The 12,812-nt window shown below is 43.8% G+C and overlaps 1 protein-coding gene across 1 annotated transcript; it reads right to left on the bottom strand.

Annotated features, from left to right (window-relative positions):
• Nucleotides 1–2,440: 2,440 nt before the first annotated feature.
• Nucleotides 2,441–4,694, bottom strand: LOC306956942 (relaxin-3-like; the record flags this gene model as incomplete). The annotated part of the gene is made up of 2 exons (XM_079548273.1): nt 2,441–2,808; nt 4,472–4,694. The coding sequence occupies 2 exons, from the start codon at nt 4,692–4,694 to the stop codon at nt 2,441–2,443; spliced, it is 591 nt and encodes a 196-aa protein (XP_079404399.1).
• Nucleotides 4,695–12,812: the final 8,118 nt, after the last annotated feature.

Genomic DNA, 12,812 nt, shown 5'->3' with positions numbered 1-12,812 from the left:
ACTTCTTGTAGAAATGTGTGTATCTTTGAACAACTGTGATGGTAAAACACAGTGTGTTACTTTGAACTGCTGTGTGCATATTTATGCTGCTCCATATGTACCACAGTACTAAGCTTTCATGTTTGCCATTTGGATCAATGTACTGACTCAGTATTTTTATATTTTGAACTGTCTGCTTAAAAACATTTTTGCTTCCCCTGTTTAATTAGTCAGACATCTCATTTTATGTATCAAGTTTGCTTCTGGTCTTAAAGAAAGCATGAGTGTTTTTGTGTTTGGACAGCAAGCCCGCAATCAGCAGCAGCTGGCATCCAGCCACATGGTTAGACCTGTTGCAGCAGTGGAGTGATGTGTAATGGTCACCTAAAGCTACAGCGTAAAGAAACTACTGTAAAATTTAACATACCCACAGAAAAAACAAATGGAGGCTTTAAAGGTTTTTTTTTCATTAAAACAAAGCCAACATCTTTGAGTATACAAATGTATTCATGGAGTCAAATATTTCCTTTCTGAGTAAAATTCAAATTGAATTTCAACTTAATTCAAATTATTTGATATCTGTGTCACAGCTGCTATGCCTTTAAAGACTACACTAGGACTATTAGGAAACCAAATAAAACCACAAATTTTACCATTTCTTCAGGTCACAGAATCACAGAATCACAGAATTGTAGGGGTTGGAAGGGACCTCCAGAGATCATCGAGTCCAACCCCCTGCCAAAGCAGGTTCCCTACACCAGGTCACACAGGTCGGCATCCAGGCAGGTCTTGAACATCTCCAGAGAAGGAGACTCCACCACCTCCCTGGGCAGCCTGTTCCAGTGCTCCGTCACCTCACTGTAAAGAAGTTCTTGCGCATGTTTGTGCGGAACTTCCTATGCTGCAGCTTGTGTCCGTTTCCCCTTGTCCTGTCTCCACTCACCACTGAAAAGAGACTGACCTCGCCATTCTGCCCCCCACACCTTAGATATTTATAGACCTGGATTAGATCCCCTCTCAGTCTTCTTTTCTCAAGGCTAAATAGACCCAGTTCACTCAGCCTTTCTTCATAGGAGAGATGCTCCAGGCCCTTCACCATCTTTGTGGCCCTCCGCTGGAGTCTTTCCAAGAGATCCCTGTCTTTTTTGTACTGGGGAGCCCAGAACTGGACGCAGTACTCCAGATGAGGCCTCACCAGGGCAGAGTAGAGGGGGAGGATCACCTCCCTCGACCTGCTGGCCATGCTCTTTTTAATGCTCCCCAGGATGCCATTGGCCCTCTTGGCCACAAGGGCACACTGCTGGCTCATGGCCAACCTGTCGTCCACCAGGACACCCAGCTCCCTCTCTGCAGAGCTCCTGTCCAGCAGCTCATCCCCCAGCCTGTACTGGTGCATGCAATTATTCCTCCCCAGATGCAAGACTCTACACTTGCTTTTGTTAAACCTCATCCGGTTCTTTTATGCCCAGCTGATGCACAATGACGCATCTTGACTCATGCTTGTGACAATGCCTGTTTCTGTCAGATCAATACTGATGCTTCATGCTTTCAACTTTGGCTATTTATAGTTTTAACACCTTGTTGTGTTTACCCAAGAAATTAAACTTTAGGCTGCTCCATTCAAGGTGTAAGCTAACATCTGTAAGACAGGAACTACATCTTTGTTTCACTCTAGGTGTAAGAAGACCTGCCCAAGCTGTATATGGGCTGGGGGGCAGTGCTCATAGTGAATGCTCATTCTGCACCATCTCTGACTACAATTTACAAGGTTTAAAAGTAATAAAGATGATTGATAGATACCTAGGTGCTAGAATAATATCTTAGGAAAGGAGATGAAGAAGTGATGCAATAATCCCATTAATTAGTTGTTTGATCAAAGGTCACGTCTCAAAAGAAGAAATATTTAGCCTGCAAGTGTTCTACTGTGGTAAGTTTTTTAGAAAGATATTGCATAGAAGAATTCTGCAATTGTTAGAAAAGGGGAAAAAAAAAAAAAGTGTTTGAAACAATCAGTGCTGAGTCTGTTTTCAGGGGAGTTAAAACAGGCGAAGTGTCGTACAGCTTTGTACTGTGAATCTCATCTCAAGAACATCCCTGGATGTTCTCTCCCTCAGAAAGGATAACTATTATATTTAATATAGCTATACTTTAATGAATCACTTAAGGTTTTCCTAATGTGTTACAAAGATAATTACATTTGCAGTATAAGAGTAGCAGCCAGATATTAAGATGAATTGTGAAGACTTCTTAAAAAAAATATAAAGTTACAGCAGCAAAACTAAGTAATTGCGGCTACACTTGAGGACTTTTATTTTTTTTTTTTTTTTAAAAGAAAAATGTTGTTATTAATAGACTGGCACTTACAGACAAAATAAAATACATAGTTTCTTCCATCTGCACAATATTCAATCAAGTAGCACTGCAACTAACACAGATTTCATGCACAAGTGCAGAGAGGATTTTAAATTCTGCATATAGTACTGATTTCAGCCTTCGTACAGCCCCACTTGCAACACATTCCTGCCAAACCCAGAGACTCCCGTTTCTTTCTGGGATTCTTGGCCCACGGGTAACTACTGGGTCCTACGGGGGCTGCCACTCCTGCTCCCCCCTCGTCCCTCGGAGCAGCCTCTTCTAGCTGGTGAAGAAGTTCCTTGAAGTCATCTGCCACAGGCTCGTATTCATTATAGTCACTTAAGGCATCCAAGTCCTTCAGTTTCTCCAATCCAAGAAGCGCGTTGCTTCTCTGCATCTGTTCCATCTCAGGACCCAGAACTGACTGCAGCTTGACGTGTCCCAACAGGTTGTTACTTGCTGCTTGAGAAGAATCTGTTTGAAAGAAAAGACTTCAAGTTAAGACTGTAGGATTATCAGAAAGCACAGCTCTAGGCAGCAGCAAGGGAAAACCCATTCAGGACAATAAGGAAAGCATTTTTATCTTGGAGAACTGCTGTGCTGCAGAGCCCACATTTGTGATTAATTTATGGATCACTTATAGCAGAACCCCTGTTTCCAAGGCCAGGCTGCCTGTAAGACAGGAGAAGTACGGTGTGATGGCAGTCCCTGAGATGCACACATCCCCTTACAACTACACTGTTACATCTACAGGTCTGTCAATCCCTCTGTAAATGAAGTTCTAAGGAGGTGTGTCCAGAGGCAGTGCAAGGCTGTGACATGTGAGTTAGATCAGTCCACTCCCTTCTTATGCACAGTTACACAAACTGATAACAAGTGAAGAAAAAATGAAGGGAGGAGGACTGAGTATTGGATTCAATATGCAAATATTTCATATGAACTATTTCTTACAGATGACATAATGTCTTTATAATGTCAGCTGACAGGTTCCAGTTCTTGGAAAGTCTCAGAGCACACTTGGTCCCCCTGGCCCCACTGTTCCCATAGATCCAGCTCCACTTCCATTCACCATGCATTGCTTCTCCTGGTTTTACTTCTGCCAAGGTGAGCAGCACTGCTTATTTCAGCTAATATGAGGAGAAGCAACTTGTTTTATTCTAAAGTTAAGCAGCCTGAAAGAAGTGCTTGCCTTGTAGTCTCAGTGCTGTCACTTTGGTCTTATTTGTTTCAAAAGGCTGAAAGAATACAAGAATACGCAGTGAATGTTATACTTACTTCAGTAAGGACAACTGACACATGGCAGATGGAACACGTACCAAAATATGTTTAATAAAGAAGGTGGCAGTCATAGCCCCTTCACTCTGTCAGACGGTTACTGCTGCTCAGCAACCATCGGAGCAGGAAGGCTCCAGCCCAGTGGGATGGCTGGAGAAGGTGCCACACAAAAAGAAAAGCAGCTGCTCAGGTACTTTGGAGACTGTGGTTTGTTACAGTTATTATCTACTACTCAAGCTTGCTAAAAAGGTAGAAAAAAGAACTAATTTACTGCGCAAGTAAAAAGTTACTTCGCTCATGGCATGCTTAAATAAGAAGAAAGCAGCCCTTTGCTTGCACATCTCAGCCATAATTCTGACTTCTTCTCTGCCTAGAAGTGTCACTTTCACATGCTGAAGCATCAGTGCAGATGAAAGCCAGCACCTGAAATTGCCGTTACATGAGCGCATTTCACAACTTGAGAACTCATCCAAAAACAATACGCCTACCCCACCTTACTGCATTTGACTTAGTAAAATCGCGCGGAACGTTTTACCCGTGAGATACTTCACCGAAGATCGCTGACGGAGCTCCACCTGTCGGGATGTCAGTCCGCAGCGCCGGGCTCGGGGCTCCGCTGGTCCCGCTAAGCACGGACACCGCCCGCACGTCGCGGCGCGGGGACTCCGCCGTCCGTCTCCGGCACGGACGAGCGCCGACACCGCGGGGAACTCCCTCAGGGCAGCGGCTGAACCCCCGCCCGCCCCGGAGCTCGGAGTTTCCCTCCTCTCGGACTCCCCTCTCCCGTTTTCGCATCGCGGACAGACGAGCCCCGCGCCCGTTCCGCAGCCCCGCGCCGTCCCCCCGGCTCCCAGGCACTCACCGACCGCGGGAACCGGCTCAGCCTCCAGCAGGGAGAGCCGCTTCCAGCGGGATCCGCCGCAGGTGAAGATGACGGCACGGATGAACTCCCTGCCGCACAGCTTCACCCCGTATCCGTCCCCGTCGCCCGCGGGGAGCAGCGCACCCTGCGCTTCGGGCTGTCCCGGCACGGCTGCGCTCAGCAGCGCCGCGGCGGCGCACAGCAGTCGCAGCTTCGCCCCCATGGTGAGCGGCCGGTCCGTCCCGTAGCGCAGCGTCCCGTCTGGCAGAGCTGCCCCGAGTGCGACCGCCACCCGAAGCTGCCCCAGCCTGCCGCCCGCCTTGCGCCTTTTATGGGCTGAGGGCGGCGCTCAGTCATCGCCTCACCCGGTCTGATCCCGCCGCCCCGGGCAGTGCCCTCCCGCCCCCGCCTCCTGACGCTGCTGCTGCCGGGCCCGTGTACCGGGTGGGCGTCGAGGCTCGGCTCGGGAGCGCCGCCCCGTCCTCCGGACGAAGGGAAAACGCTCTTTCCTCCCGATCTCGAGGCTCTTTCCTGGGCAGGGAAGCTCCCCGCCAGACTCGTCCCGTCCGCTCACCTGCCCGGCACCGAGCGGCACCGAGGCGTGAGGTAGGGGCGCGACGGCAGCCATCCTCCCCCGTGGGAACGGGGCACGCTCCCATCTCCTCCACTGTGCTCCCGGTTCGCTTCCAGGTGTCGGCTAGTGATGCCGTCTGGAATGACTTCAGCGTGTGAAAAGCGCCTCTGACAACTCTTTTCTTGTCAAGTGTGCCGAACCGCTCAGATCCTCAACATTCGGGCTGAAGCAAAGATACAAAAGGCAGCACAGTGAAATAAACGCCGCACTACAGAACCGCGGGCGCTTGCAGTGTGATGGCAGAGCCTGAGCTCCTCCGGGGCTCGCACTGAGACGTAGCCGCCTCGGGGCCACCTCGGCTCTGGGTGCAGCCCCCAGCAGTGCTGGTGAGGACATTCTTTAGCCCCATTTCACAAGCTGAGCTCCCTGTGAAAGCAAACATCGTTTCGTTGTGGTGGGTTCGGTTTTCAGCCTAACTGGACAGCAAATCTCTGCTGTCTCTTTTCTAAACACTCATGTTACAGAAAGCTAAAAAGTCTGAAAATACAGTCAGGCAGTTGTCAGTAGGTCCTCTTGTGTCGGGGTTGTACTTTCAGTTCCTTGAGTAGTGCTAGCATATGGAAAAGCTGCAGAATTCAGTCTGGAAGGAAAGCACCCAAGAAACACACAGCCCAGCATGTGAAGGTGACTGATGCACCTCAGCTGGAAAGGAGGAACACGCTCTCCAGCTGTGTTTTCAAGGAGGACTCCTGTGTTCTACACTAAGCTGGATCTAGACAGTATGCAAGCTACAGAGTTTTGCGTGCCTGGACTTCCTTCTTGTCCAGTCTGCAATATTTTGGATGAGGCTGTAGCTTCAGGAGCAGGCACAGATGCCACCTGGACTACTAGAGGATGGGGTCCTGCCAGGTGGAAGCTGTCAGTCTGAAGTTTCTGAAGGACAAAACTTCCATCTGTTTATGTACATCTTACATACAAACTGAGCAGAGTTACTGACATCCTGCGTATTTTAAAGAGAGCGGCAGCTCAACCTGGTTGGTGTAGCAGGCTTTTCTGAATGTGTGCATCACATTTTGTGGACTTTTGGTGGCCTCATTGTTAGCCTAGCTGGAGAGCTGCTGTCATGTGCAGGAGTGCTAGCAGAACTTCAGGGCAACAAGGAACGTGCCTCCTGAGTTTGGCAATGACTGACCTGAGTAATTTATTTAATTTGCAAACTAATATCAATTATTTTATACCCTGATGCCCATACCAAATATTGGATCCAGTCTTTAAAATTTAGGATGAAATTTTTCGGAGCCTTTCACCAGGGAAACTCAAGGCAGCTGCTATCACACTGGTTGGTCAGTCTGGCTGTGACACCTCTGATTCTCTGAGCATTCTAGCTTCAAATTTTACTGGAATGTCATTACTGTGATACCACACCTAGCCCTCCTTAGGCCAAAGCAGGCATTAGGATATATATCTTAATTTCTTCACAAGAACTCGTTTTTGCAAATGTCTGAAGCACATAACCTCTGACTGCAGCTGCAAAATGCTGGTGTTCAACAAAGGGATTGGAAAACAAATAGTTCAGAAAAACTTTCTAAACTCACTTGCTTCTTCATGGCTACAAAATGCAAAAGAGCACTTTCTATGCCTCTGTTATGCTTGTTGGTAGGTGATAGAGTGTGAGTTGTCAAAGAGACCTCGGAGGGAACGTCATTTCAAGACATTCATAATTCCTCATGGGAGCTCACACTGCAGTACTCTTCATCACTTTTCTTGTAGAAAAGCATAGGCTGAAAATTCTCTATCACTACGATTAAAGACTGCAACAACAGGCAGTGATTTAATGAGTTTTATGAAGGATCGTACCTGAATGAGCTCGCAGCGGTCTGACATTGCTTGATGTAACTGTGCTCAGTGCTGTGTCACCAGTAGGGTGTACTGCTCAGTGTTCTTCGTGCAGCCATATTTTAATAGCAGCGCTTGTGCACCTAGGGCTTCTGACTGGATCTATTGTGATTCAAATTGCAGGTTATAAGGGCACATACTGGTAAGCTGGATAACTTTAAATCATGCAGGGTTTTATACAGAAAAGCCTAACTGGCAATCTTTCAGCAATTTGCTATGAATTTAAATAAAGTCAGAGGCTAATCTGGTTCATCATAGCTGGAAAGAACTACCCGTATTCAAAATGATACACCTTCAGTTACCCTGAAGTGCCCTTGAAACTATTGGCTAATAGCAATCAAATTTTACAGAGAGTGAAGTGTGATTTCTGAGAACAAGCAGTTAGGTAAATGCACCCTTTAACAATAATTTGATAAGCTTGCATACTTGAAACAAAATTCTTGTTCCCATATTAAATATCAGACAATCTACACAAAAGATTGGACTGATGACTGATACTGTGATTTTGTTGGTCTCTTCTGGGAGACTTCATTTCAAATCCATGGAGTTCACTTCTTTAAGAATACTGAGTTTTTGAAAGTTGTGCAAATATGAATTTTAGATATTTCTTAAGACTGCTTAATGCCAGACAGGTGGGATTCTCTTTCAAAAGAGAAACACCACTGCATGCATGTGTCTGGTGTCATTTTTATCCAGATATCTAACCGGGGCTTTAGCAGAAAGTGGCAATGGGTTTTGGAAAGCATCAGTTCATCTTTAAGTTATTAGTTTAAAAATGAAGCAATCCTAGCGTCTTTACATGGCATATTCCAAGACTGATTAAACAGTTAAGTAATATAGCAGAACTTAATATTGCATGTATACTGTTTGCGTATTTTCTCCTAGTAATTTTAAGAGCAGCAGGATGGTGCAGTTAACAGTCACCAAAAAAACCTCAAAGCAAGTAGAAAAATGCTTGTGAAAAGCTCATCCCTCCCACTCCCCCAAAGCTTTGCTTCATTGTCAGCAGTACCCACGTGTCCTGTCAAAGCAAGATTAGCTACAGATGGGACAGGCAGTTGCGGTTCGCAAGTAGCACGCACACTGGTTCCCAAAGAATCATGACTTACCTCTCACTTTCCCTGAAAAATCCTGCTCTGACTGACACTGATTCAGGATACATGGCTGTCATACATTACTGCCAGAGCAACAACAGGATTACCATGGTAAGAGTAGCTCGTGGGCTAGAACAAGTTCCCCCTGCAGTTATTCATCTCTTCCCCAATGATTCTTGAAAACAAAGACAGTTGCTGTGATTTATTACAGGAAATCTCACAGTTGAAGCCAGTAGAGCACCCGTGACAGAAGGGGTCTGGATGTTTTACGTGCTTTATTTATTTGTTTCTGAAGACAACAATAAACATTACTGGTGTAATGATTACGAGCAACTTGTGTTGTAAACATCTGTTTCCCTGAAGTAGACCCTGTCAAAGGCAAGCTTTCCTATTTTCCTACATTGTTCTTCGAAGAAACGGTACTGTTCAGCCTCTCTAAATAAATATTCACTTATAAAGAATTAGAATATTCAAAAGAAAAGCATAATTTACCCAGAACTCTGAAGCATAGTTTACCCAGAAAACAAGCAAACAAATAAACAAAAAAAAATCAGAATAAGCCTAATAGCAGAAAAGGTGACTGAACTGTTAACTCCTTGACGAGCTTTGGCACATTCTGTGTAGCACATGTAAATGCACTTCTGAGTTTGGCATTAGGCTGTCCTATTTAGAGTATGTTTGAACCTTTCTCTTATAAATTTATTGGCTTTCACTGATAATTCCTGGCTAACCATGAATTAAACATGCCCTATCTCACTTTTTTGGGGGGCGGGTGCTCTTTCAAGTTTAACCCTGGACTGAAAAACAGAATGAAACAGAAGAAATTAAGTTAGGTTGAAGTAGCCTTTCCACTATCTCTTAAAATAGTTGTTTGAGTCACAGTTTGCTTCACGTGCTTACTTTATTTAACACTGCTTTTAGATCAAACACATAGACAGCAATCTGTCTCAGTGGATAGGATTAGGATATTTCCTAATTTCCTAGGATTTATAAGTAAAACTGCAATGGGGACTATTAAAATAGCTCTCTTGTAAAATGTCTTTCATAGGATTCAAAGGTGAATTAAAAGGCACCAGTGGGGACATACAAATACCAAAGCGAACTGGTGTACTTGTTTTTCTTTCTTGGAAGAAAGAATATCAATAGATGATAGAACATCTACCTCTTCAGCACTTGGAAGAAAGATAGCAGAGGATCTGCTATGTGAAGAAAAACTAGTAAGCAGGGATATCCATGTCCAAAGAACAGAACAGATCTGAGCAGCAAGTTAGGACATACATTTCTGTGGTGAGAGGTTGTGTTACAGGGCATGCAGAAACTGTGAGGTGGACTTGGGCAGTTTTAGTGAGTGCATAGAAGTGCATTGGCTGGCACAACATAGCACCATAGGCTGAGTTGAGGCATACAGAATCAAATCATAGAATGGCTTGGGGTGGAAAAGATCTCAAAGATCACCTAGTTCCAACCCCTCTTCTGTGAGTACATTTGCCAGCCACCAAATCTGGCACTGGATCAGGTAGCCCAGGATCCCGTCCAAACTGGCCTTGGTCCTCTCCAGGCACAACTTCTCTGTGGTTATTATTTGATTTATAAAGTGATCTTATGAACTGACATAACTGGCATTAAGTTCCTTTTCTTCTTTTTAAGTTGTGTGTTGTTTTGGTGGGTTTTGGTCTGCAAAATACACATTCAAGCTACAGGTCTCTTCCTAACCCTCTCCCCTGCAGAGCGCACATCTAACCATGCCCAGAAGGTCAACATGTGTGATCCCTGAGGCAATGGTTGTTCCATACACTGTCCTTCTATGCTCTGTCATCCCATGCCATTGATCCTCAGCCTCCCACCCCTGGCCACCTGGGAGGAGCCCCAGACAGCTAGAGAACCATGAGCTGCTCCACACACATCCCCAGTACCAGGGGCTGTCAGTGGGCATATTTTCTGAGGTGATTAAAATCACTGCCTGAAATCCTACATGGCAAAAGTACAGACCAAGCCATTAAAGCCAAACCAGCTATTATAACAAATTCAACTGGCCTGCACATTAAAATGCGTCATTTTTGAAAATGTACAGTCTTTGTTAACATACAGAACCAATTATAAAAGTGAATGTACTTTTAAGAATCAGACAGCTATGAAAATAGTCATATTTCTTCTACTTTAGAAAGCTCTTCTTATGTGATCTAGTCACCTGTCTTACTGTAATAATATCCTAATCTAGTAAAGTAGTCTTCAAAAAGCATCACAGAATCACAGAATCTCAGAATCACCCGGGTTGGAAGGGACCTCAAGGATCATGTAGTTCCAACCCCCCTGCCTAGCAGGGCCACCAAACATACGCGTTTAGATCAGGTTGCCCAGGACCCCGTCCAACCTGGCCTTGAACACGTCCAAGGACGGGGCATCCACAACCTCCCTGGGCAGCCCGTTCCAGGGCCTAACCACTCTCCTTGTAAAGAAAGCATCATCAGATAACTTAAGCTTAATTAATTACTGGATATTTTTAGGCATTTGTTTTTCACCCCCACAATTAGATTAATACTAGACAATCTTCTATACAAAACGCACAAAAAAATCTGTCTTTAAACACGATTTCTAATAGGCAACGTTACGTTGTTTTCCAATTGTAATGTTAGAACACTAAAATATACTGAAATTATATTCTCAGTAAAGCAAAGGCATGCAAAAAATCCTTCAGTTTTTCAGTACTTGTAAGGACCCTTGGATGTGCCCATTACAAAAACGTACATTAATAGTTTTGCTTGCTGCTAGCCTAAGTTAATATTAATCTTCATAGTGAAACTCTGATTTCATTTAAACAAATTATCCTGAGTTTCAGAATGTCAAACAAGCATTAAAAAGATTGAGGAAATAGCTGCATAATTTGTTTTCTCTTTTTGAGGAATTATCTTTACTCATACTTTAATACTGCGTGTTCATAAAACACACAGTTAGCGAGTGACGTGTTTACTTCTGACCTACTTCTGATAAAAGCTGTTTATTCCAGAATTTGAAGCAGAGATGGTGAGTTCTCTGCCTAAAGAACAGGAAATAAAAAGGACTTTTTTTCTTTTTTCCCAAAGAAGTTGACAGTCTATTGCTGACTTCAGATTAATCTCTGCATCCTCAAATATATTAGAAAATTATGACTATTTACACAAAATTTGTAACTGACAATTAAATTGCTTTTTGTTGATTATTGTGTGTACAGCCAGTAGCACACATTCTTACGACAGGTGGAAGCTATTTTCAGAGTAAATAGGCAGTGCTAATCCGTTACTTCACTCTAAGCAATAAAACTGTACTTCAAAATGGATATTTTCAAGAGATGCATCCAGTATGAAAATCATTAGTTTAGAAAGTATTGATTTTTAAATTTCATTTTATTTATAAAGGCACTTACTTTTCTTTATACTTCATGATTCTTTTACACCAAAAAACATTATTGCAATTGCATTTTAGATACTAAGCTTCAACACCATTCTTCTATTTTTCTATTTTCAGAACTTGCTTTGAGATTTTCTGATTCTTTTTCCAGGTTTTCATAGGTGAGTGGTCCTTTCGGTGGTCCTAGCAAAGTGCTCTGTGTGTTCAATATGTTCCCTGCCCCACCTTAAAAACAAACAAACAGAAAAAAAAACAACACATAAAGAGAAAAAAGACGGATTGAGCTATTCTTAATTGGTCCAGAAAAACAAAATACCATGTTGTAGATATGTATTCTGCAAAGGAGTGACAGCACTGTGGTATAAAATTATCTTTAAGGAATTCTAGTCCAGTGTGATAGGAGCGCAGCGCACGGAGGTGTCTGGCCTGAAATGAATGTCTTCCTGAAGCTGCATTTTTTGAAAGAACTTCAGTCAAAACAACCAGCTGTGGTCTTGCTGCTGTCTCTGTTATCCTCTTTCTCCTAAAGACTACAGAGTTATTCCAGTAATTACACAAGTACATTACACAAGTACATTACACAAGTTCTTAGGAATGGAGGCATGAGACACAGCAGACTTAGCATCATGATGCACTTTATACCGACCTCATACTGTAAGTGACCAGTTAGATGAGTCTGGGAGGAGAATCACACATGCACATTAGGGGTTGTATGTGCTGTAAGAAGTAAATTATCTCTACATGCTATCCTAGACGTGACCAATTTGGGGGTCCTTTCTCTTCTTATCTTAGGCCTGACTAAAAGATGTTAGGTTACAGGCACAGGAGTAGTGGGTAGCACAGGAGTTGGAGAAGCACTGCCAAAAGTATACTGGTTATGTAAACGTTTGCCAGGACAGTTATCCAAACATCCAATCTTAGTAGCGGTGCATGGAAAAGTTGTAGGGAGCAGAACGTGCTGGGTAAGGCTGGAATGAAAACATCTAGGACAGAGAATTCAAAAAACAGAGATAGAGACTGAACATCATAAATGAGTTGTGGTGGTCTGGTTGTGATATAAGAAAGGATGAAGATTAGGCGAGTGTTTTGGCTGTTGTCATTTGGTGTAACGCTGATTATCTATGCCTTAACTCCTAACTCAATCATTACGGCAACGATTTGAAGCTCTACTTATGTAGATAGAATACTGTCATGCAGTCCAATTATATTTGTTCTATGAAATGGATATGAGTGCTGAAAACTCCAGCTGCAATTTTGGCTAGTATTACAGTGCTTGGGATTCCCACACATTAGTAATACCCAAATGGATGACACAAATTAACAATTTCAGTGACTGGCAAAACCACGGTGACAGTCCAGTTGCATATGACATCAAAATACGGAAAAGAGATGT

This window comes from Tetrao urogallus (genome assembly GCF_951394365.1).
Source record: "Tetrao urogallus genome assembly, chromosome: Z".
NCBI classification, from domain to species: domain Eukaryota; kingdom Metazoa; phylum Chordata; class Aves; order Galliformes; family Phasianidae; genus Tetrao; species Tetrao urogallus.
Note: the sequence above shows the minus strand (reverse complement) of the source record. Positions and strands in the feature narration are given on the sequence as shown.